This window comes from Staurois parvus, unplaced genomic scaffold (genome assembly GCF_062004578.1).
Source record: "Staurois parvus isolate SC_StPar_1 unplaced genomic scaffold, SC_StPar_1.0 ptg000025l, whole genome shotgun sequence".
NCBI lineage: Eukaryota > Metazoa > Chordata > Amphibia > Anura > Ranidae > Staurois > Staurois parvus.
The window spans coordinates 3,221,908-3,245,914 of NW_028317821.1; the positions used below are offsets into that span (position 1 = coordinate 3,221,908).

The following is a 24,007-nucleotide window of genomic DNA, read 5'->3' on the forward strand; positions in this document are numbered from 1 at the left end:
ATGTGATCAGCACAAGGCCAATCGGCACTGTCCAGACAGAGGTCGGGGTTTTGCATCTTCCTAGAGCAGACGATCACAGGAATTAATGTATTACAGACATTAAAGTGGAAGTTCAGGCTAAACCTACCTAATCTTAAAATGTTACTAAACCCAGGACCCTGCACTCACTCCTCCTACAAGCTTTAACCAGTGCTCTGCTGGACACTGATAGAAGTGACAAGACTGCTCTAACTGCTGATGAGAAAAGGTATTTAGCAGTTTATATTTACTAAAATAATTGCATTTGCATGTTGTGTGTACTGTGGGAGACCAGATATAGTGGATGCAGGGTCCTGGGTTTAGTAACATTTTAAGATTAGGTAGGTTTAGCCTGAACTTCCATTTTAATGTCTGTAATAGATTAATTCCTGTGATCGTCAGCTTCATTTAATAGCCAAAAATGCGTAAATTTTCTCATTGAGGTATTTCAGAGATACGTTGTGCCATTTTGACCACAATCATAGGAATTAATGTTTTATAAAAAAATTTGTGGGCAGAATTTGTGCAGTGTGAACGAATACGTGACAATCATCCAACAAATATTTTAGAAATAGACCCCCTATTAGCTGATTTCTGAATAGCAAGGAAATATAAAAGTATGAGCAATCCAGTTGGAGTTTGTGTGTCATTGTCCTCCCTATACACAGCTACACTGTTTCACAGTTTTGCTGGCATTTGAACGGTATGGAGATTTGACTCCATGTGTGGGACACCTGATACCTTCTTTAAGCGCATCCTATTACAAGATTTATGCCTTGGACCTCCTCCCATAGACAGGTCCGTAATCAGCTACTGCACACACACAATAGGACTGGTTTCCACAAGGGCGATTCCTGCAGATGCCAGCATAATTAGCAGAGTAATATCACCGATTGACCCTGTTCCCAATGGATATCTCCTCCATCTGCAGCCTATACATTTGTCAGCTGCAATCCAGAGACAAAAGACTTGAAAGCTAGAGCAGGAACAGAGCAGTGGAAATATAAAATTGTTGCCTATAGTACCCAATCAAGTATTTTATTCTATAGTGACAAAAATAGAAAAAAGGTAGCACTCTAACCAAATAGTCAATAATAACAAAAAACCATCATCAAAACGTGAAAAAAAATATTAATTGAAAAAGAAGAAAAAGTGAAAAAAAGTATGAAAATCCAAAAAATATGATCTTTGATAAAATAAGTTTATTATATTTTATTTGTATATAACAAATAAAGTGTCCAATTTCATCATACAAAAATATATATTCTAAAAAATCAATAACAAATATAAAAATATGTCCAATGATAGTGTCCTTATGTGTAAAAAAAATGTACGTGAAAAAAACTTTTAACATCAATCAAATTCCAATGTGCAACTTGATGGAGAAAAAGATATGTGTTATAAACTTCAGTGCTCCAAACTGTTAACTCTTGAGATAAACCCAGAACACCATGAAAAAATCCACCACCAGATTAATTAAATAAACACATTTTTGTGTTTGGTATTGATTTTTTTAGAATATATATTTTTTCATGATGAAATTGGACACTTTAGTTGTTTGATAAATAAGTTTATTATATTTTATTTGTATATAAGATCATATATTTTTTGGATTTTGATACACTTTTCACTTTTTTCTTCTTTTTCAATTAATATACCGTATATATATTTTTTTTTTCACATTTTGATGATGGTATTATGTTATTATTAACTATTTGGTTAGAGCGCTACCTTTTTTCTGTTTTTGTAATTTTTTACCTTGTTTGAGGGTGAGGTTTTTTTTGTTTAATTAGATGTTTTCTAGTGGCGCTATCCATACCCTAAAACTAATTTTATTCTATAGCCTGATTTTTTTAAATGCAGGTGTAATGTAATGTTCATTAATTAGCTTCTTTGTAGAAGATAGAATTCTTAAAACTCTCAAGTAAGGAGTACAAAATAAACCCAGAATGACTCAATCGGTTACAAATTTCCATAGCAGCAATGTCTTTATGCAATGTCCGTATAGTAACTGGTCTTGAAAAGCTCAGGCTATCTCAAATTTACTTAGCCTGATCAAATGACAAGCAATGTAGCACAGGAAGTCAGCTTGTATGCACAATACAAGGCCTTCAAACATCAAGCCTGTAGGCCTTTATTTACTGACTTCATGACTCCAGGATTATCTATTGGACAAATATTAAACATTTTATCTAGTTCATGGTGTAAGTAGGCCAAATTTTTACTCTTTTTCATTTATATTTTAAAAAAGGAAGCCTTTTTATTAATTGATTTATTATTTTTTTTTTGTGTTGTGTTTTATGGTTTGTGGTTTCAACGGGAACTTTCTTATACTGAAAATACTAATTGCCTTGAGGTCATGCTGACCCCCTGACTTCCAATCTTTGAATCTATAAAGCTGGGAATATTATAGTAAAATTTCATTCAACATTTTTCGTTGTTAGGACATTTGTTCGTTTTTCTGATCATTAGTGGGTCTTGTCGGCATTCGTTTTCAACCACAGTGACAAGGAAATTCAAAAGAGCAGGATGGAATATCTTTCTCAAATGTGGGATTTTCTATCTAACACTCTGGTCACATCAAGCCCAACTTTGAAATCGTGCGACTTACATTGAAGTCGCACGATTTCAAATTCGGGGGAGATGCCGATTTCAGGTGCGATTTGCAAGACATCTGACGCAGATGTCTATGGAAATCACATCAAAAGTAGTACATGTGCTACTTTAGAAATCGATGTGGCTCCGACCAAGTCAGAACCAGACCAATATGATCACTCTAATTGTGGAGAATAGGGTGCGACTTGACATGCGATTTGCAAGTCGCATAGAATGCAAATAGCATGCCAAATCGCACCCAGTGGGACCAGGGTCTAACAGTGGATGTGGTTTTCATTCAGTAAAGTCCAAAAATTAATTCCAAAATCACATGTTAAAAGCATACAAAATCTTGAACTACTTTCAAACGACACTAAAACGTTCTGAGCATTTTCGGGTGAACTGTCATGCAAAATTCTACCAGTGTATACACAGCATAAGCCCCATCAAGTATACATATAAGGGGTTATGGAATTTATTTGCCTTTCTGCTAAGTTAACCAGTTCCCGTTGGAGGTACGCACATATGCTACCACTCGGCGGGTGGACTTTAATGCGGAGAGGCTGCACATATATGCGTCCCTAGGTAAACATTTTCCAGTGCTGAGAAAGTGCTCCCTGCGCACTCCCAGCACAGTTGCAGGCAGGTACTGGAAAGCTCCCAGTTCATACTTGCAATCAGTGATCAGAGGCATTCCGATCATGTGACTGCTGTGACCGCCAGTCACAACATCCACATTATCCTCCTAGATTGTAAGTTCGAAAGAGCAGGGCCCTCAATCCCCTCATGTTTTGCATTGTATTGGTATTGTTCTGTCACATGTTCTGTCCCCCTCTGTAATGTACAGCGCTGAGTGAACTATCGGCGCTTTATAAATACTGTATAATAATAATAATTATTGGAATGTCTGCCTCCCGACATTTAGTTATTTATTTCATGTACTTATATAGCGCCGTCAATTTACACAGCGCTTTACATATATATTGTACATTCACATCAGTCCTTAACCCTCAAGGAGCGTACAATCTAAGGTCCCTAACTTACATTCATACATACACATACTAGGGACAATTTAGACAGGAGCCAATTCACCTACCAGCATGTATTTGGCGTGTGGGAGGAAATCGGAGTACCTGGAGGAAACCAACACAGGCACAGGGAGAACATGCAAACTCCAGGCAGGTGGTGCCGTGGTTGGGATTTGAACCAACAACCCTAGTACTGCCAGGCGGAAGTGCTAACCATTTAGCCACTGTGCTGCCCCACCCTCTTAAAGGGCTGGAGGCAGTGGCGGGAAGGCATTGAAATTGCAATATATACTTACCTGAGAGGCATCATGTCCCCTTACAGGTGGGTGGTTGGGGGGGCGATAAAACCTGTCAACCACTTGTTTTCAATGCACCCTGGCTGTCCATGTTAAAGGAACCTAACAGTACACATGAATGCCTTATAAGATGAATGTCAACACACTGTTGTGCCTGCTTCACTGCACATTGCAACAATATTTGAAAAAATGTGCATAAAACATCACGTTACCACAATAAATAAATGAGAATGGCTCCATATTTAATCGTTCTGTTGGATAATCCAAACCCATTTTAGCTATAGTTTCTTCCCTGACTGTAGGATATTAGCCTCCAGGATTTATTGATATTTAGACAGCCAATACATTATTCATTTTTTTTTTTCATTCAACCAGTAAATTGAATGAAAAAAAAAAAGACCCGATTTCCCCATCCACGCGCTCGATGTGGATGGAAGAATCCTCCCTGCCGAGACTTCCCTGATGTCAGAATACACTGATCAGCACTGACAGCTATAGCCGGTGTCACTGATCGATCAGGAAAAACCCAACAGGATGGTTGTACAGAAGTCAATTGGGAGATTGATTTCTGTACAACCAGCCTGCCCATACATGGATCAAAATTCGTCTGGTCCCTGCTGAACTGGCCAAATTTCGATCCCTGTATGGCCGGCTTTCAAATAAAAGTGACTTACAGAAAATAATAAAAGTATGACAAGCTAATTTACATCTTAGAATTCAGGCCACAATTAGACTGAAAATGTGCCTTTTACTTCACACTAGCACTCATATTTTGTCTGCTCAGTTCCTGGCTCCTTTTGTCGGGCTTTGTTTTATTTTCAGCTGGTGTTTGGGTAAAACATTTAAATAGTTTACTTTCATGTAAACACAATAGTTTGATTTACTAAAGGCAAATAGACTGTGCACTCAGCAAGTGCATTTGCTCTAGAGCAGGGGTCTCCAAACGTTCTAAGCAAAGGGCCAGTTTCCTGTCCTTTAGGAGGGCCGGATTGTGGCCAGTGGGAGTAGAAAATGCCTCAAACTTGGTGGCCTTGGGGTAAAAAAAATTTACATAGCGTCTAAAGTCAGTAGAAGGAGGAATAGTGTTCTATCAGTGGTGTCAGTGGGAGGAATAGTGCCCCATCAATGGTATTAGTGGGAGGAATAATGCCCCACCATTGGTATTATTGGGAAGAATAACCCCATCATTGGTGTCAGTGGGAGGAATAGTGCCCCATGTGTGGTGTCAGTGGGAGGAATAGTGCCCCATGTGTGGTGTCAGTGGGAGGAATAATGCCCGACCATTTGTATTATTGGGAAGAATAACCCCATCATTGGTGTCAGTGGGAGGAATAGTGCCCCATGTGTGGTGTCAGTGGGAGGAATAGTGCCCCATGTGTGGTGTCAGTGGGAGGAATAGTGCCCCATGTGTGGTGTCAGTGGGAAGAAAAACCCATCATTGGTGTCAAAGGGAGGGATAGTGCCACATGTGTGGTGTCAGTGGGAGGAATAGTGCTCCTTGTGTGTTGTCAGTGGAAGAAATAATGCCCCATCATTGGTATTAGTGGGAAGAATAACCCCATCATTGGTGGCAATGAGAGGAATAGTGCCCCATGTGTGGTGTCAATGGGAGGAATAGTGCCCCATGTGTGGTGTCAGTGGGAGGAATAATGCCCCACTATTGGTATTAGTGGGAAGAAAAACCCATCATTGGTGTCAATGGGAGGGATAGTGCTACATGTGTGGTGTCAGTGGGAGGAATAATGCCCCATCATTGGTATTAGTGGGAGAAATAACCCCATCATTGGTGTAAATGGGAGGAATAGTGCCCCATGTGTGGTGGCAGTGGGAGGAATAATGCCCCACCATTGGTATTAGGGGGAAGAATAACCCCATCATTGGTGGCAGTGGGAGGAATAGTGCTCCATGTGTGTTGTCAGTGGAATAGTGCCCCATGTGTGGTGTCAGTGGGAGGAATAATGCCCCACTATTGGTATTAGTGGGAAGAAAAACCCATCATTGGTGTCAATGGGAGGGATAGTGCCACATGTTAAGTGTCATTGGTGTCAGTGAGAGGAATATTGCCCCATTGTTGGTGTTAGTGGGAGGAATAATGCCTTGTTTCAGTGGGAGTAATAGTGTCCTAAGGGCCAAATAAAGCCAAGCAAAGGGCCACAGTTTGGTGACCACTGCTCTAGAGCTTAGTAAATGAAGGGAAGCTGTACTGACTGCCATCATCCAATCATGTGCAAGCAAAAAATGCTGTTTTTTTATTTTTATTTTCCATGCATGTGATTGGGTATATTTTGCAAAGTGAAGATTCACCTCCTGCTCTAGAGCAAATGCCCCTGTAGCATGCACAGTCTGTTTGCCTTTGGTAAATCCAACCTAATGCAAATGCACATATTTTCTGTAAGGATTATTCTTTTGTTATTATTCAGAGCTGCTGGATATTTTTGTTTTTCGCCTAAGGTCTCGTGCACACTGGACATTTTTTACACTGTTCTCAAAGGCATCTGGTGGGTTTTTTTTTTCTAACTCTAAATGCCCCTGCATGTTAGCCTATGTGTCCATTCACACACAGGCATCTAGAGGATTTTAGAGGCAGTGCCACTGCCAGCATTTCCAGGAGCAGCGGCGTTATGGCAGAAAAAAATGCATATCAATGCATCTAAATGCACATTAACACTGGCATGTTTAGTGCTTAAACGTTAATTCATTTCAATGAACAAAATATATTATTCTTGCTAATGAAAAGAATTAATGCCCAAGCGATAGATGTGCCTAAAAGTGTTACACGCGTTTACATGCATCAAGCATTTTTTTTCTGTTAAAACACCACTACCAGGAGGAGAAATAACAAAAACGTCCAGTGTATATGAGGCCTAAGCTAAAATCAGGCTTTAATATTTGTTTCCTAAGCACAGTGGCTAGGGCCTCTTTCAGATGGACATTCCGATCGGGTCCATCTTCCCGTTTTTCAGGCGGATCGATCAGGACCTCCATTCTCCTCTATGGAGCGGTGGGTGTAAACGGACATGTGTCCATTTACACTCGCCGACATCCAATCCGACCCGCAAAAAAGGGACAAATGGGGATCCAATTCCCCTTCTGTCTGTCGGATGACAGGCCGTACATTTTCATCCGACCTCCCATTGAAGAGAGCGAGCCGCTCTGTGTCCGCTCTGCAGCAGCGGAGTGGACACAGATCTGTCATCCGCTTGCTCAGCGCGGATCAGCAGAAAGATCACACGCTGAGCAAGCAGATCTGCTGAATGGATCTGTAAATTTTGGCATGTATAACATGTGAAAAGACCCTTAGCGGTTAGCACTTCTGTCTTGTAGCATTGGGGTCGTCAGTTCTAATCCCAACCAGAGCACCACCTGCATGGAGTTCGTATGTTCTCATTGTGCATGTGTGGGTTTCCTCCCACACTCCAAAGACATGCTGGTAAGTTAGTTGGTTCCTGTCTAAATTGGCCCTAATATGTGAGCCTTGTTTTTTTTGCAATCAGCCAGTGAACAAGCTCTGTTAATAGCATTGCTATTTATTGCGCGTGCATTTTAGCACGTTCTGATGTGCGCATTAAAATGCCATTATGTCAACCAGGCCTAAATGCTTTTAGATGTCAATGATACCTATAAGGAATAGATAGCAACCAACTGCTGAATAGTTTCCTCTGAATATGTATTATATGTAACAATCACCCCACCACTGTTCTTATATTGGGGGGAGCAATAATCTATTTCAATCCAAGCGTGACACTTCCCTTGGCATCCATCAGCCAGAGGTATCAATGGGTTCGGGGTACCCATCATCTGATGACAGTAGTACAATAGCTGAACACAGCTTAAACAACACAAAGCAGCAGGTTGTAGCAGAGCTGAGCAGGGAGGGGTAGGAACTGGAATGTCATAAAACATGTTTGTATTCATAATGAAGGGAGGAGGCCGTGTATGGGGTGGGATAATATACACACCTTGATTAGCCAATTTCTTTGAAATGCAATCCAGCCACCTGTACCCACAGAGCCTGAGAGTTGCAGTTATGACAACTTAGAGAAGCAGTCATTATTAGGCAGATGCAGACAATTTTTTTTATTTTGGACAGAATGGAGAGGAATTAGAACACCAGTCAGGTTTTTATCACTGTCTGCGTCTCCTTTAGGGGGAATCAGCCTCTCTATTTCTTTTGGTGACTGTTATGAGAGTAAGACAGGAAGTGAGTGGAAATCTCCCCGATGAGACCCAAATGACAAAAATAACCTTACAGGGGTTAAAACCCTCCCTAATGGGGGGCTACACACACTTCGATCAATGTGCGATTCAAATAAAAACTATCAAATCCACAAATTATCGAATAGCCATAACCTCTTTTCTGATCGATTTACACTCAATTTTGATGGAATCCAATCCATAGGAGTCGATCAGCCAGAGCAGAAAATTGTTGATTGTTTTGCATTGATTGACATCACTGATGTACTTCATTCATGAATGCAATCATATTTCAAATCAGTTATTACATGGTGGAAACAGAGATGCTATCAATAAATTACAATCGGATTAAAATCCATTTCCCTTGTGTAGCATATTGATCAAATGGGTTGTTGACTATGCATTGATTATTCATATAAGAAGAGATTGATCGTAGAAGAAATCGATCATTTGTTGAAATGTGCATGGTCACCATTACTCTATCCAAACTGGAAAAATAATTTTGGCTTTAGTTCTGCTTTAAATTCTAATAACTGTGGATGCTTACCTATGAAACATTTATATTAGATCTCTATTTAGGTTTACTTAGTTTATATGAGAATAACAGTTGATCTCCTGTTAATTAGCTGACCTTGGGCCGATAGTACATAATTTCTCCCAGCTCCCGAGTGTGAATAATAATGTGAAATCTCAGGTCCCTGTAGGGTTTTATATTTTTCTTCAACTCTAAAGATAACCATACATTATACAACCTGATTATACAATCTCCTTTCGATCTACCATCAACAATGTAGAAAAAGAGCCTGTCTAAATTTGTTCTAATTGAATTGCTTCTTTAGGTTTGACCTTGTCTTAGATAGTTTTAGAGATTGTACAATCAGATTTTATAGTGTATGCCCAAAGATTTTTGAAGCTTCAACCTTCCCTATAGGGAAGGTTGAGAGGTGGGGCTAAGTTTAGTTTGCACAAAAATTGTAAACATTAGCATATAACTTCTTTCAGGGTCTGGAGCTTTAAGGCTTCAAAGTGTCTTGGGTAGGAAGAAATCTTCAATCCTGTATCAGTCTGGAGCTTGGGGACTTTGAAGAGATTTGGGTAGGAAGAAGTCTTCAATCCTGTATCAGTCTGGAACTTGGGGACTTTGAAGAAATTTGGGTAGGAAGAAGTCTTCAATCCTGTATCGGTCTGAGGTTGGAGACTTTGAAGAGATTTGGGTAGGAAGAAGTCTTCAATCCTGTATCAATCTGGAGCTTGGAGACTTTGAAGAGATTTGGGTAGGAAGAAGTTTTCAATCCTGTATCAGTCTGAGGTTGGAAACTTTGAAGAGATTTGGGTAGGAAGAAGTATTCAATCCTGTATCAATCTGGAGCTTGGAGACTTTGAAGAGATTTGGGTAGGACGAAGTCTTCAATCCTGTGTCCAGGTCTTAGGCACGGTCCACATCTGTGCGTGTGGTGCCTAATGGCACGCTATCTACATTGAAAATCGCAACCGTACTGGGATCCTCCCGTGCAGGCTGCGATTTCAAAAATAGTGCAGGGACTTCTTTTCTGTGTGTCCCGTGGCACAGCAGCCCATTCAAATGAGTGAGATCTTGTGCGCGCACAAATTGTCGCCCGCAAAGGTGTGAACCTAGTCTCACAGTTGTGTTCCCATTAAGAGAGATGATACATCCAAGAGACTGCACTCCATCCTGGAGAGACTCCTCACCTGCAGGACTATGAAAGCCAGGACAGCTGAGCGAGTCTGGAGGACTGGGAGAGCTTAGGTGACTATGCAACTCCAAGGGACTGAGAGAGTCTGTAAGTCTCAGGGGACTGAGGGGGTGCCAGCAGATCACCTATTTACAGGCCAGGAGTAGGCCTCTACAAGAGGTGCTATAACTGAAGTCTGGAGGATCATAACAAGAGCAGCGGTGCTGCTTAAGAGTAAGCTAGGTGGCTTGGTATTTTTTTTGTTACCTGTTCTTGCATTTAATGCTTTGTGAAGAGACTTTTTCTTTTCCTTTGGTTAATAAAGGTGGGCCTGCAAGCCCTTAATCACAGTTTGGACTGGCATGACAATTCGAAAACGCTCGCCACCACTGAGCTAAACACCCCCTATATCACTATATATACACTCACTGGCCACTTTATGAGGTACACTTGTTCGATTGCTTGGTAACACAAGTTACTTATCAGCCAATCACATGGCAGCAACTCAATTCATTTAGGCATCTAGGTGTAGTGAAGATGACTTGCTGAAGCTCAAACTGAGCATCAGAATGGGGAAGAAAAGGGATTTAAGTGACTTTGAACGTGGCAAGGTTGTTGGTGTCAGACCGACTGATCTGAGTATTTCAAAAACTGCTGATTTACTGGGATTTTCACACACAACAAAATCTAGAGTTTATAGAGCATGGTCCTAAAAATGACATATGAAATGAATCGCAGCTGTATGGATGAAAATGCCTTGTTGATGTCAGATGTCAGAGGAGAATGGGCCGACTAGTTCGAGATGATAGAAAGGCAACAGTAACTCAAATGACCACTCATTAATAACCAAGGTATTTAGAATACAATCTCTGAATGCAAAACACGTCAAACCATGAAGCAGATGGGCTACAGCAACAGAAAACCACAATGGGTGGCACTTCTGTCACCTAAAAACCAGAAACAGAGGCTACAGTTCGCACTTGCTCACCAAAATTGGACAATAGAGATTGGAAAAACGTTGCCTGGTCTAATGAGTCTCAATTTCTGCTGCAACATTCAGATGGTAGGGTCAGAATTTGGTGTAAACAACATGAAAGCATGGATCCATCCTGCCTTGTATCAACAGTTCATAGATGTGCAGCTGAGAAATCTGCAGCAACTGCTTGATGCTATCATGTCAATATGGACCACAATCTCTGAGGAATGTTTCCAATGCCTTTTTTAATCTATGCCATGAAGAATTAAGGCAGTTCTAAAGGCAAAAGGGGGTCCAACCCGGTACTAGCAAGGTGTACCTAATAAAGTGGCCGGTGAGTGTATATCTGCACTGCTTATCGTTTTGGCATTCAGTTTCATTGAAGGTAACCTCTACTTATGCATTTTTCCATCATACTCATATGTTGTGCCTTGCTAATCCTCTTATCAGTCTGCAGGCTTACCAGAAAGGGTCTGTCTGGCTGAAAACAATAACGTATAATGTCTAACACCATGAAACACCCATTGCCCCTGGTTCTGATCTATGCTGCCCTGGGGGCTCTGGAGCCACACTTTTTATTCACAGATGACAAAAAGTATCTTTTTATTTAAAAAAAATGAGTGATTTCCTAATGCTTATATGTGCCTTATTCATATGAATATTTGTTATTGGTCCACTTAATGCACACAGATGGCTTGAGTCGCAGATATGCTTTAGCGTAAAAATACCAATGATTTTCCATGCCTGGGGAGCTGCAGGTGGTACACACAGCCAGCCATAGAAGTGATAAGCTGTACACATCCGTACTCGCATAAATCACAATGCTTTCTTGCATCAGCGTTTAAATGCGCTTTTGACATGTGCACTTGTGAACACTGATCCGAGAAAGCATCAGCGTTTACACAAGTACAGCTGAGTCAGTTCTATGGTTGGATGTGCTTACTGCCTGCTGCTTCCCAAGTACAGAAAGGAAACCATTGCTGTATGTCACCAAGTATTTTTTTTTTACTTTGTAAAATTCTATTTATTATTAATTTTCAGAAAATATACAGATTAACAACAAAAACAAGCTATGGCTACGGCCAACAAGCCAGGTAGTCATTCAATTACACAACAACAATAATAAATACAACATACAAAAGAGAGGAAAAACATGCCCGTGTTGTACAGAGAACGTCAGTATACATATACATTCAGGAGAAATAAGACACCCCCCCCCTACCAAAAGACACATACATCCTACAGTTTACAAAGAAACTCTCTTCACACCATTTCAATAGATAAAAGTATTATTTTCACATAGTTCAGGAGCTTCACTGGCCAACAAGACCGCTAAGCAATGTACATGAACAACCCAATATAATTATTACGTGAACCAAGGTGCAGTACTCCTCAATTTGCCACTGAAACGGGAAAGCAACCCAGCCGCCCCAGACTTTATCAAATTTACGGGGTACCCGTCTATTAGCATAAGTGGCCTTATATAATGGGAGAGTATTATTTATAACATCTTTAGGTCACCAAGTATTTAATTAAAAGACAGTAGGCTAAAATAGTGTGCTGTTTAAAAACTGAAGCACACAAGTTTTTCTCATGTTTGATTATCTGTGGCAGTAACTGGCTAGCATAATGGATCTAAACAGTCAGAAGTGGAGGTTCAATGGATCTAAGCAGACCTGAAGGTGGGGGTTCAATGGATCTAAACAGAGTTGGAGGTGAGGGTTCATTGGATCTAAACAGAGCTGGAAGTGTTGGTACAATGGATCTAAACCGAGTCATATATGGGGGTCAGTGGCTCTAAACAGAGTAGGAGGTAGGGGTTCCATGGATCTAAATAGAGTCGTAGGTGGGGGTTCAATGGATCTAAACAGAGTTGGAGGTGGGGGGTTCATTGGATCTAATTAGAGTCGTAGGTGGGGTTCAATTGATCCATACAGCGTCAGAGGTGGGGGTTCACTGGATCTAAACAGTTGGTGGTGGAGGTTCAATGGATCTAAACATACCTGAAGGTGGGGGTTTAATGGATCTAAACAGAGTAGGAGGTGGGGGTTCAATGGATCTAAATAGAGTCGGAGGTGGTGGTTCAATGGATCTAAACAGAGTTGGAGGTGGGGGGTTCATTGGATCTAAATAGAGTCATAGGTGGGGTTCAGTTGATCCATACAGCGTCAGAGGTGGGGGTTCAGTGTATCTAAACAGTCAGAGGTGGAGGTTGAAAGTATCTAAACAGAGTCATAGCTGGGGATCAGTGGATGCAAACCACGTCGAAAGTGGGAGTTCACTGGATCTAAACAGACCTGAAAGTGGGGGTTCAGGGGATCTAAACAGACCTGAAAGTAGGGTTTCAGTGGATCTAAACAGAGCTGAAAGTAGGGGTTCAGTGGATCTAAACAGAGCTGAAGGTGGGGGTTCAGTGGATCTAAACCGCATTGGAGGTGGGGGTTCAAAGGATCTATACAGCTTTGGAAGTGGGGGTTCAGTGGATCTAAACAGAGCTGAAAGTAGGGGTTCAGTGGATCTAAACAGAGCTGAAGGTGGGGGTTTAGTGGATCTAAACTGCGTTGGAGGTGGGGGTTCAAAGGATCTATACAGCTTTGGAAGTGGGGGTTCAGTTGATCTAAAGAGTCAGAGATAGGGGTTTAATGGATCTGAACAGAGTCATAAGTGGGGTTTCAAAGGCTACGACTGGCGTCGGAGGTGGGGTTTCAATGGATCTACACAGTGTAGGAGGTGTGGGTTCAATGGATCGAAACAGAATCAGCAGTGGGGGTTGACTCCAGACAGAAGAATGCACAACACAAAGCTGATTTGAGCTGTTCTGTAACAATGAGGTAATTGTTTTTCAACAAGTCATCCTGAGAGATGACTGAAATAATAGAGATTCTCTTTTATGAACAAGAATGTGTACACTGGAAGATGTGCGTACAAATGAGCAGCTCGTGGCAAATGTTGTATAAAAACATCAGCACTTTTGCACCCTCACACAATGCAATGTTCAGTTCTGTGCTCTTGCTTGGCTGCACTTGTTATTCGGGATTTGGTGGGGTGAATTTAATACGCCTTTTGTAAGAAGGAAGTCTGTAAAAGAAACACGTTCTGTATATAGTAATGTTTGAAATTCCGATTGTGAATGTTTGTTTTATTTTTACACCATGGAATGCAATAGTGTCTTAACTGTACACAGCTACAGAATGTTGAAATGCTGTTTGCATTGATGATGGCTCATTTAATTAGATGCTCCCCCAGTAGCTGATGGCAGTGAGTTGTCGCTCTTCCTGCATGTGCTCGAGATTCAGCAGCATTCAGTGCCGGCAAGGGAGCAATTCCACAGAGGTACCGGTAAGTGGAAGGCACTCTGCAGCTGGCAAGTTGTCTCTAGTACATCAACCCTACTCTCAGCATGTTCCTCGTCAGCACATGTGCATTTAGGCAGAGCCTGATTGGCTCAGAGTGCTGCCCCTCCATCTCCAAGTTTGGACTCTGCTGCAAAGTGGATTACAGGAAAATTATATCAGGGCTGATTAAGGAATTTACGTAAATATTTTTCTTGATCTTTTTACAATAAAATACCTAACTAAATGTACTTGCTTTCTGTAGTGTATCTGATTATTCACTTCACAATAAAACAATGGAGAAGTGTTTGTAAATGTCCAACCTTCTAAATAAAGCAGTATTAGTTCCAAACACAAGAATTTTTAATATTGCAGTTTACCAGTTCATAGATGTAGTGACTGGATCTTTTTTTAGGCTTTTTTCCTTTATTTTCACCTGGTGATCTGGCCAGTAAGTCTGCTATTTTTCAATGTCCAATAACAGACCAAGCTGTCCAGACAAAGTAGCACTTAGAGGGTTGAGACAAACCATTTAACACTGACGGGTGCTTACAACAGTCAACTTTAAAAGATGTACAGCCAAAGCTTTTTCAGTCATACTTCTCCTATGGGTCACGGAGTACACTTCCTTTTGTACTGCTGTGACTCCGAGTCAGTTTATATTGAGTTATTGCCTGCTATCAGCTGATAAAGCAGAGCCGCTCCAGGCTCTGGAAGGATCCTGACAATATTGTCGGTATCCACTCAGCTGCCTGATTGACAGCTGGCCCTGCCTCTCAGCGTGCAACTGGGAACCAGAGCCAGCTGCGCCCGCTCCTACCCTAGCTCAGCGCTCCACTGAGCACTGCAGGAGAACTGCGCTCAGAACTGACTGAGAACTAAATGATCAGCAATCATGTGATCACTCAATTTTGGTCTTAGAACCAGCAGGGGACAGCTGCAGCATAGAAGTGAGTATAGATGTTTATTTTTTTTAATAAACTCATTTATCTCCTGTAATTAACATATGTAAAACCTTTAACCCAAAAGGAAATAATTGTTGCTGTAACTGCTTAACAAGTGTTAGCTGGAGTTTTTATTTGTTAGGTAAGTCAATCAAAAACCACAGAATGGCAGTGCTGCTGCCCAAAGGTGTTTCCATTCCTCCTTAATCTAGAGCGGAGACACCTTTACCCCTGGTTCACATATATGCTGCTCTGTGGGCCACGTTTAGTGCGGGCACGAGAGCCCATTCATTTAAATGGACTCATGTGCCCCGTGACACGCAGGGCAGAAATCCCTGCACTTCTGAAAACGCAGCCCACACGGGAACCTCGGTTCCCAGTACGGTTGCGTTTTCCAGTGCAGGCAGTGTGCCATTAGAACTAATGGCACCCGCCCGCAGTTCCACATTCCTCTGTGCGGGTGGTGCGGCTGCACAGATTTTCATGAGGATCCGCAGCGGCACCACCCACACATATGTGAACCAAGCCTAAGACAGGAAGTGTGTTACTGGCTGGATCACCTGGTGAAAATAACAGAAAAAAGCCTAAAACAAGAAAACTAATGCAACCACGTTAACACCCTGGTCACATCGGGTGCGACTTGGCATGCGATTTGCATGCCATGCGATTTACAAATCGTATGCCAAGTTGCACCGTATTGTCTGCAATTAGAGCGGTCAAATCGGTGCGGTTCCAACTTGGTTGGAGCCGCACCGATTTCCAAAGTAGTACATGTACTACTTTTGGTGCGATTTGCATAGACATCTGTGTCAGATGTCTTGCAAATCGCACCTGAAATCGCAATGACATCCCGACTTTGAAATCGTGCGACTTCACTGTAAGTCGCATGATTACAAAGTTGGGCTTGATGTGACCAGGGGGTAATAAAGGATTGGTAAGCTTGTTAACTGGTGTTGGTGATACCACTTTCATTTTATTTCTTACACCAGTGTCCTTATGTTATCTATTGCCCCATATTTATCAGGAACCAGTTCATATCACATTTCTTCTTACTGTCACAACAAACGTCCAGCTGTCATTAAGCCGTTGTAGGGCCTCAAGGATTGACAGGGAAGGCTGAGCAGCTCTGAATTGTGTTGGATGATTTGCATGGGTAGCCTTTCCATGCATTCTGCAAACAAAGCCATCAGGGATTGAGCCACCCACAGCGAACACACCATAGAGACATATACTGAATTGTTTCAGTACATTAGTGTCTTTTTGTATGTAGCAGCACAGTTTGCATTAAATTCAGGAAGTGGGTGGCAATTTACATTAACAAGTTAGAACACAGACTGTACAGAATTTGAATAGACATTGCAAATGCTCCCAGATTTCACAACAGATATCTGTATTGTTAGTGATGTTATATGTCTTAAAGGTTATATCCAGGGATAAAAAAGTGACATTATGAATAAAGCTTCTGTGTTTTATGACTCTAATGAGGAAAAAGCTTTTTTTAATTGAAAATGGACCTGCTATTGTAGCAGACATATTTTTTTCAGTTGTGAAGGTTTTAGGAGTCATCCAAGATTCACACAACTTTCATTCAAGATTCACCCAGTTTTACATAAGATTGAATTAGAAGAATGTGTAAATCCTGGGTGAAAGTTGTATGAATCTTGGGTGAAAACACTGATAAATAGACCCCGTAGTGTATGTTTGGCCATTGTGCCATGGCACACTGCTCCACTCCTGGTGTCCACTAGGAGTTTAGGTGGTAGACGAGTTTGAAGTTACTAGTACAGGTGTTAAAATATATGTGACCCCTCACCTTGTAAAACACAACTCAGTTTAAAATATAGATGCAAGCAAATTGTTTATGTGTGTGTATGTATATATATATATATATATATATATATATATATATATATATATATATATATATATATATATATATATACACACACACAGTTGTGTTCAAAATATTAGCAGTCAGACATCACTAACCTGATCAATCACTGTTTTTGGTAGAAATGATATTTCTACATGGCAAATAATTTACTAGCAGGTGTAGTAGAGTAATAGAAATCCAACAGACCCAACAGTCATGACATGCATGCTGCCGATTCTGTGTAATTGAATCACTAATTGAAAGGGGCATGTTCAAAATAGTAGCAGTGTGGAGTTCTATTAGTGAGGTCATTCATTCTTTGAAAAACAGGTGGCAATTATTGCCCTTATTTAAGGAAGGAAGGCAGCAAATGTTGTACATGCTGGTTACAGTGCATTTCTCTCTGAAATTCTGAGGAAAATGGGTCGTTCCAGACATTGTTCAGAAGAACAGCGTACCTTGATTAAAAAGTTGATTGGAGAGGGGAAAGCATAAACAAAGTGCAGAAAATGATAGGCTGCTCAGCTAAAATGATTGCAAATGCTTTAAAATGGCAACCAAAACCTGAAAGACGTGGAAGAAAGCGAAAAACTACCATTCGATAGATAGAAGAATAGCCAAAATGGCAAGGACTCAGCCAACAATCAGCTCCAGGAAGATTAAAGAAGGTGTAAAGTTACCTGTGAGTACTGTTACAATTAGAAGACGCCTATGTGAAGCCAAGTATCTGCAAGAAGCCCCCACAAAGTCCCACTGTTGAAAAAAATACATGTGCTGAAGAGGTTACAATTTGCCAAAGAGCACATTGACTGGCCTAAAGAGAAATGGCGCAACATTTTGTGGACTGAAAACTGACCCTGCTAGGATCAATGTGCCACCATGCAATGGTGTGGTCAGTTTTTAATAGGAAAGCAGGAGACTGGCAAGATCACCAGGAATTTCACACAACAGAAGAGATACAAAGAGAGCAGGATACTTTTTAACACAAGTACATGATACTTTTCAAATGCATTTGTTCATTGAAGAATTTTGTTTTGTCACATTTGTTATGTTGAACCAATTCATTCTCGGGATTCATTTTGTTATATTCAGCATTTGTTTCATCATATTCATTATGTTGAACCAAATAGTATTTGGGATTCATTTAGTTATATTCGGCAGTAATTTTGTCATATTCGTTATGTTAAACCAGTTTGTTTTCGGAATTCGTTTCATATCCTAGGCATTCGTTTCGTATATTCGTTGGTACAGGTGAATTCAAAAAATGCTGCAGTTTTTTTTTGGAAGATTGCTGTAATATCAGGAATATGAAAAGGTGGGGTAACTTACACTTCAATACTGAAATAATGCAAGGGATAAAATCAGGACTGCAGGTTTCACAAAACATTGTTTCTTCAGTTTTGCTTCTAAACTCCACCTGTCTTCCAAGCAGTTCCCTGCCACAGCCGTCTTAAAAGTCCACTTTTTAAAAAACTTTTTTTCTCCTCTTTGTGCCTTGATAAGGCTGGCCATACATTATACAGTTTTCTTGAGATTTTTGCTTTAGATTTACCAAAAACCATATAATATGAGGTCAAACCCAAACAACACTTTCAGTTGTATCCAATTAGACAGGCCCTTGCACTACATTGTTGAAGGTAAATCTAAAGGAAATTGGGCAGAAATTGGACAGAAAATTGTATAGTGTATGGCCAGCCTGTGTTAACAAACCTGTAAAAAAACTTCTTGAGCCCCATGCAAACTGGGCGTTTGGCCCTAGTGCATGAGGCACTGGGTGTTTAGCTGCAGGTGGAGGGCACAGGTGAACCATCCAGCCCCGCTGGATGAGAGGTTGGGTGGTGTATCCAGCGGTATGAACGTTCATAACAGTATGCAACCAGAGATGATTGCCTGGAGCACAAGCAGCCTACATTCTAGGCATTCATCTCTGGGCACATACTGCATTAACCACTTCCCTACTACCCTATAGCAGATATACTGCTACAGGGCGGCATGGGTGTGCAAAATCACGTATATATACACGTGATTTTGCTTTACCGGGTAGGGGGCGTGCGCAAGGTGCGCACCCTACCTGTGCCGCCATTTGCGGCCATGGCTGTCAATCACCGGGTCCCGGCGCCCAGTGATTGCTGAGGATTTCCGATGGGGAGGAGAACTGTATGTAAACAATACAGTTCTCCCTGTCAGCTCGTGCACCCTACCTTGGATGGCTGTGCACAGCTATCCAAAGCAGTGTGATTACAGTGAAGCACAGACGCACAACCCACCGTAAAACCCTTACAGCACACAGTTAACCCTTTGATTGCCCCTCAAGTTAACCCCTTCCTGCCCAGTGCCATTAGTACAGTGCCAGTGCTTTTTTTTTAGCACTGATCACTGTATTGGTGTCACTGGGGATGTCAGTGACACAAAGTCAGTTCCCCCCAGTGCCAGAATGCCTGCTGCAGTCCCGCTATAAGTCGCTGATTGCCGCCATTACTAGTAAACCCAAAAAATTCCAGTATCTATGCCGCCATTTGTAAACGCTATAACTTTCACGTAAACCATTTAAGTTACACGTATTGGGATTTTTTTTAGCAAACACATGTAACACAACAAATTTTGGCCTAAATTTATGACGAAACTTTTTTACTGGACATGTTTAATACCAAAAACTAAATTTTTTTCTCAAAATTGTCAGGTTTTTTTTGTTATAGCGCAGAAAATAAAAAACACACAGGCGATCAAATACCACCAAAAGAAAGCCAATTTGTGGGGAAAAAAGGACGTAAATTTAATTTGGGTGCAGTAGTGCATGACTGCGCAATTGTCAGTTAAATTAACGCATGCCGTAACGCAAAACATGGTCTGTCAGGAAGGGGGGTAAATCCTCAGGAGGGTAAGTGGTTAAACATTTGTACTACTAAGTGCACCATTCAGCTGCAGCAGCTGGCAGTGTCTCATAGAGTTTGACAGGCTGCCAGCAGCAGGGCTGAATGGTGTATGCGTGCTCTCCCCCTGCAGTTAAACACCTGAGCCCCATGCATCCCAGCTAAATACCCAGTGTGCATGGGGACTTATATTCATCAAGTGCACAGCAAGGATCTTTCAGCTGCAGATCACAGTTTGAGTTGCAGCTAAGGCTCCATTCGCACAGGCGTTTTGCCACAGTGCTACCAGTGGCAGAAATCTACTGATTCTTGTTGCTGGGTTTGACAGCTGTGTTTGACAGTTGCTGGGTTTGACAGGCAGCTAGCTGCTACCATTGAGCCATACACTGCAATGGCAGGCTGTCAGCAGCTGCAGCCTTTTGCTCCTGTGGTGTTTGCAGCTGGATGCATGCAAAGTGTGATCGCCGCATGTATTCGCTGGCTGTTTGAGCAGCCCCGAATAGCCACAGCTGCCAGCAGCCTTTTGTTACAGTGTTCAGGCTTGGCAGCCACAGCTATCCTCTCGCAGCTGTCAAACCCAGCAGCAGGAATCCGTAGCTTCCTGTCCTGGGATTCACACTGTGGCAAAATGCCTGTGTGAATGAAGCCTCGTTATATTATCGTCGTTACAATCCTGGAAGTGTGCTGGTTAGCCTGTTGGGTGTCATTCACACTGGAATTGACAAGCCAGCAATTTTATGTGTTTATGGGACATTTCTAAATTCAAATAAATGTACGTAATGATTTTTTTTTCAATATGTTGCATTGGAAAAAATAAAAAGTGCAAGTTGTCATCACATTCTTATGGTGTGTTTACCTGCATTTAGGTGCGTTCAGTTTGCATTTAGAGAAAATAAAATTCTGTGAATCCAGGGGCAGAATAGATACTCTGAACACTAATAATTGCATGTATCGGCAGGTCCATTAAAGCGTAGCAGAACTTAATCTGGGAAGCATAAAGTTTGTTTTTACTTTCCAGATAATTTCTCCTACATTTAAATAATCTAAATGCAGGAGGCTAATGTGAAGGTAGTTTAAAGTGTTACTAAACCCACAGCAGTAAAATCAGTCTGTATATGCAGTAAAGCATGCTTGTTATACTGACTGTGGAGCCTAAGGGGTTAATCCTCCGCATTGTGTAAAAAGGATGTTTGATCCTGTCTTCTCTGATACTCCCCTTCTTCTACTGTCTCCCATCCATCTGCTGATAGAACAGAGCCTTGGGGGAAAGATGCACATGTTCAGTTTGGTGTGTAATGCTAGAGAGTTTTTTTTTTTTGTTCTTGGGAGAGTGCATGTGATCAGCACAGGGCCAATCAGTACTGTTATCAGCACTGTCCAGACAGAGGTTGAGGGGTCCTGCAGCCTCATAGGGGAAAATGAAAACTCCTCCTACAAGCTTTAACCTCCCTGACGGTATTGCCGAGTGTAGCTTGGGGTTAACTTTTAGTACCAAAAGCGGTAACCCCGAGCTACACTCGGGATTACCCTGCAGTGTTTCTCTGGGATCCCTTCTGCACTTACCTTGTCCTTCGCTCCCGCGATGTCCCCCCTGCAGCATCCCCGGCCATCACCTCCGGCCGATGCCGGCATCCGTCTTCTGGGTTCCGGTCCCTGCTAGCATCGGGACGTACGGGGGCCTGAACCAGCAAGACATTTAAAAATGTTAAAAAGTGACATTCACTAAATACACTAAAATCACATAGTAAAACATTGCTGTATCAAACCATTTCACATACATTTTGTCCCGAGTGATTTGTCCTGTGCCCTGCCTGCATTTTTACTGTTCTTTCTGCCTTGAAACTGAGAAACGTCCATGGTGTCCAAAAAGTGTCCCTTTAGGTCAAAAGCGGTTTTAGACCAGCTAGAGAACATACCGGGGATGTTTACTAGACTCTTGTTCGGACAGATTTCAGTGAGTTATTCCTAAGAATTACAGGCCTACAATAAAAAACAACAACATATTTCTATGCAAAAAAATGGACCACTTTGAGCACAGAAATACTGACATAATCAGACCGCTAGGGAGATTAACCAGTGCGCTGCTGGACACTGATAGAAGTCACAAGACTGCTCTAGCTGATGATGAGAAAAAGTATTTAGTAGTTTATACTTACTAAAATAATTGCATTTTCATCTTTTATGTACTGTGGGAGACCAGGTAGAGTGAATGCAGGGTCATGGATTTAGTAACACTATAAAGCTGATGTCAGACGGGCAACTAGTGACAAAATCTCCAGATTGAGAATCGTTAAGAGGCTCCCTGTTTGCCCCTTTGGAATCCCTCCCAGCTACTGTCAGCTAGCGAGGGAGTGACTCCATAGGGACAACAGGCAGCCTCCTAGCAATCCTGCCCTGTGACCAGTCGCCTGCGGCAGAATCACTGGTGGCAGAGTCGCCCATATGACACCAGCCTTAGGAGTTTGCTTGTAAGCAGAGTTTGATGAATATATTTTAAGACATATTTATGTAGTAAAAACATGGCTTTGGGAAAAAATAGATTGCAGAAAACCAGTCCTAAAAATGTGTGTGTGTAATTTCTACTAATCATGAATAATAAATAATGGTAGCATACAATTGTTTTAATCTGCTTGCTGCTACTTTAAATTCACAGTCATACATATGCTAGGATAATTTATTTAGGTTCTGTCACAATGCTTGACCATTGTTATCTCTTTTAAGGCTCCATTCACATTTGGCGCTTCCAGAATGTGCAACAAAATGTAAAGAAAAAGCTTCTTGGAAATGCACTGCAAATGCATGTTATGCTTGTGATGCTGTTAATTGTTAATGGCACCCCAAGCGCTGATAGCAGGCAGGCATGTGCTTGTCATCCAGCAAATGCGCCAAAATGCAACATTTTTGGAATTTCTTTGGTGTCTTTGTCACACATGGGACAGCCAATTCACGTGCGCAATGAGTGGAAAAATCCAAAAAAAAAAAACCCAAGCAGGGATCTCCAAACTGGGCAAGAAAAACCCAGAGCAGGGCTGCAAGTTCATGCTTTGCTCAGGTGTGAACCCAGCCTAAAGGAATGTACTTTTAATGTACTGTTAAAATAGGTAGGCTGCTGATCCTGAAAACTCCTTTTGGAAATGGTAGTTGCCCAACTGTTATGCTGATCTAAAGGCTTCACAATGTTATAAGTCACTGACCCAGAATACATTTGCAGTGCAGACTTCCCTCTGACTTCACTTGCAGTATGCTTGTTCCAGGTCAGTGACTCTTGTATTGCAGTCAGAGATAGCCAAGCAACAAGGAAAGTTTTGCAATTGCAGTTTTGTATTTCTTTCAGGGCAGGTTTTCTTTTACATGGATATACTATGAAAATCATAAAAATTGCAAAAGGGATTTACAAACATGTTTTATTGTTTCACTGTATATGGCAGAACAACTTGTAATTTCTTCTGGGTTGTTTGTTATGTGTACTTTTCTGCTACTTATGGTCATTTATTGGTATAATTATCTCTTCTTCTAGGTGGGTATGATGACCTAGTAACTACTCCAGTGAATGGAGATATTCAGGTGAGTTTAAAATGTGGGGCATGGTTAAAACACAAACCATTAGATGTAATGTACTGTACTTATTGGAAACTGCGTTTCTCATAAAAGTCTTCCCAAATACTAAAGCTACCAAGAGATAATGTAGAGAATAACAAAGGCAGTTGAACAGTAGTGATGAGCTAAGGTTCAGGCCAAACCCAGTTCAGCTTTCTTGGCTGTAAGGGATAGGAGGGATTAGTTCCGCTTTAAGTATTCATCACGACAGTTCTTCAAATGCTGGATTCGATGTTTTAACTGACACTACCAATATGTCAATTGAAATAATTTTTTTTGTCATATAAAGCATGTCAGAGCAGTAAAGTATTGTGCTGTTGTATATTTCTGCTGAAGACAATTGTTTAAAATATTATCTGTGGTGTTTAGAAAGTAGAGTTTGCTTTTGCTCATATGGAGTAATAATTAAAACTGAACTCTATGCAGATCACAAAGACAAAAATTAATGCAGTTCTGTAATTATTAAAGCATCATTAAAATGTTCAGTGTAAGTACCTGAATTTGACCTGGTATCAGCCTCTTGCAGTCTCTGTACAGCAGGGCTGGAGTGTGAGAGGAAGAAACAGCTCATGTAGAAAAACAGTTTATGT

The 24,007-nt window shown here is 41.3% G+C and overlaps 1 protein-coding gene across 2 annotated transcripts in view; it reads left to right on the forward strand.

The window, feature by feature from the left end:
• The window catches only part of CLTB (clathrin light chain B), a 57,302-nt gene that overhangs the window by 10,658 nt on the left and 22,637 nt on the right, over positions 1–24,007 (forward strand). For both annotated transcript variants that reach the window (XM_089693762.1, XM_089693773.1), the window contains exon 2: positions 23,338–23,384. In XM_089693762.1, the coding sequence (XP_089549888.1) occupies positions 23,338–23,384 (47 nt within the window). The remainder of the gene's footprint in view (positions 1–23,337; positions 23,385–24,007) is intronic.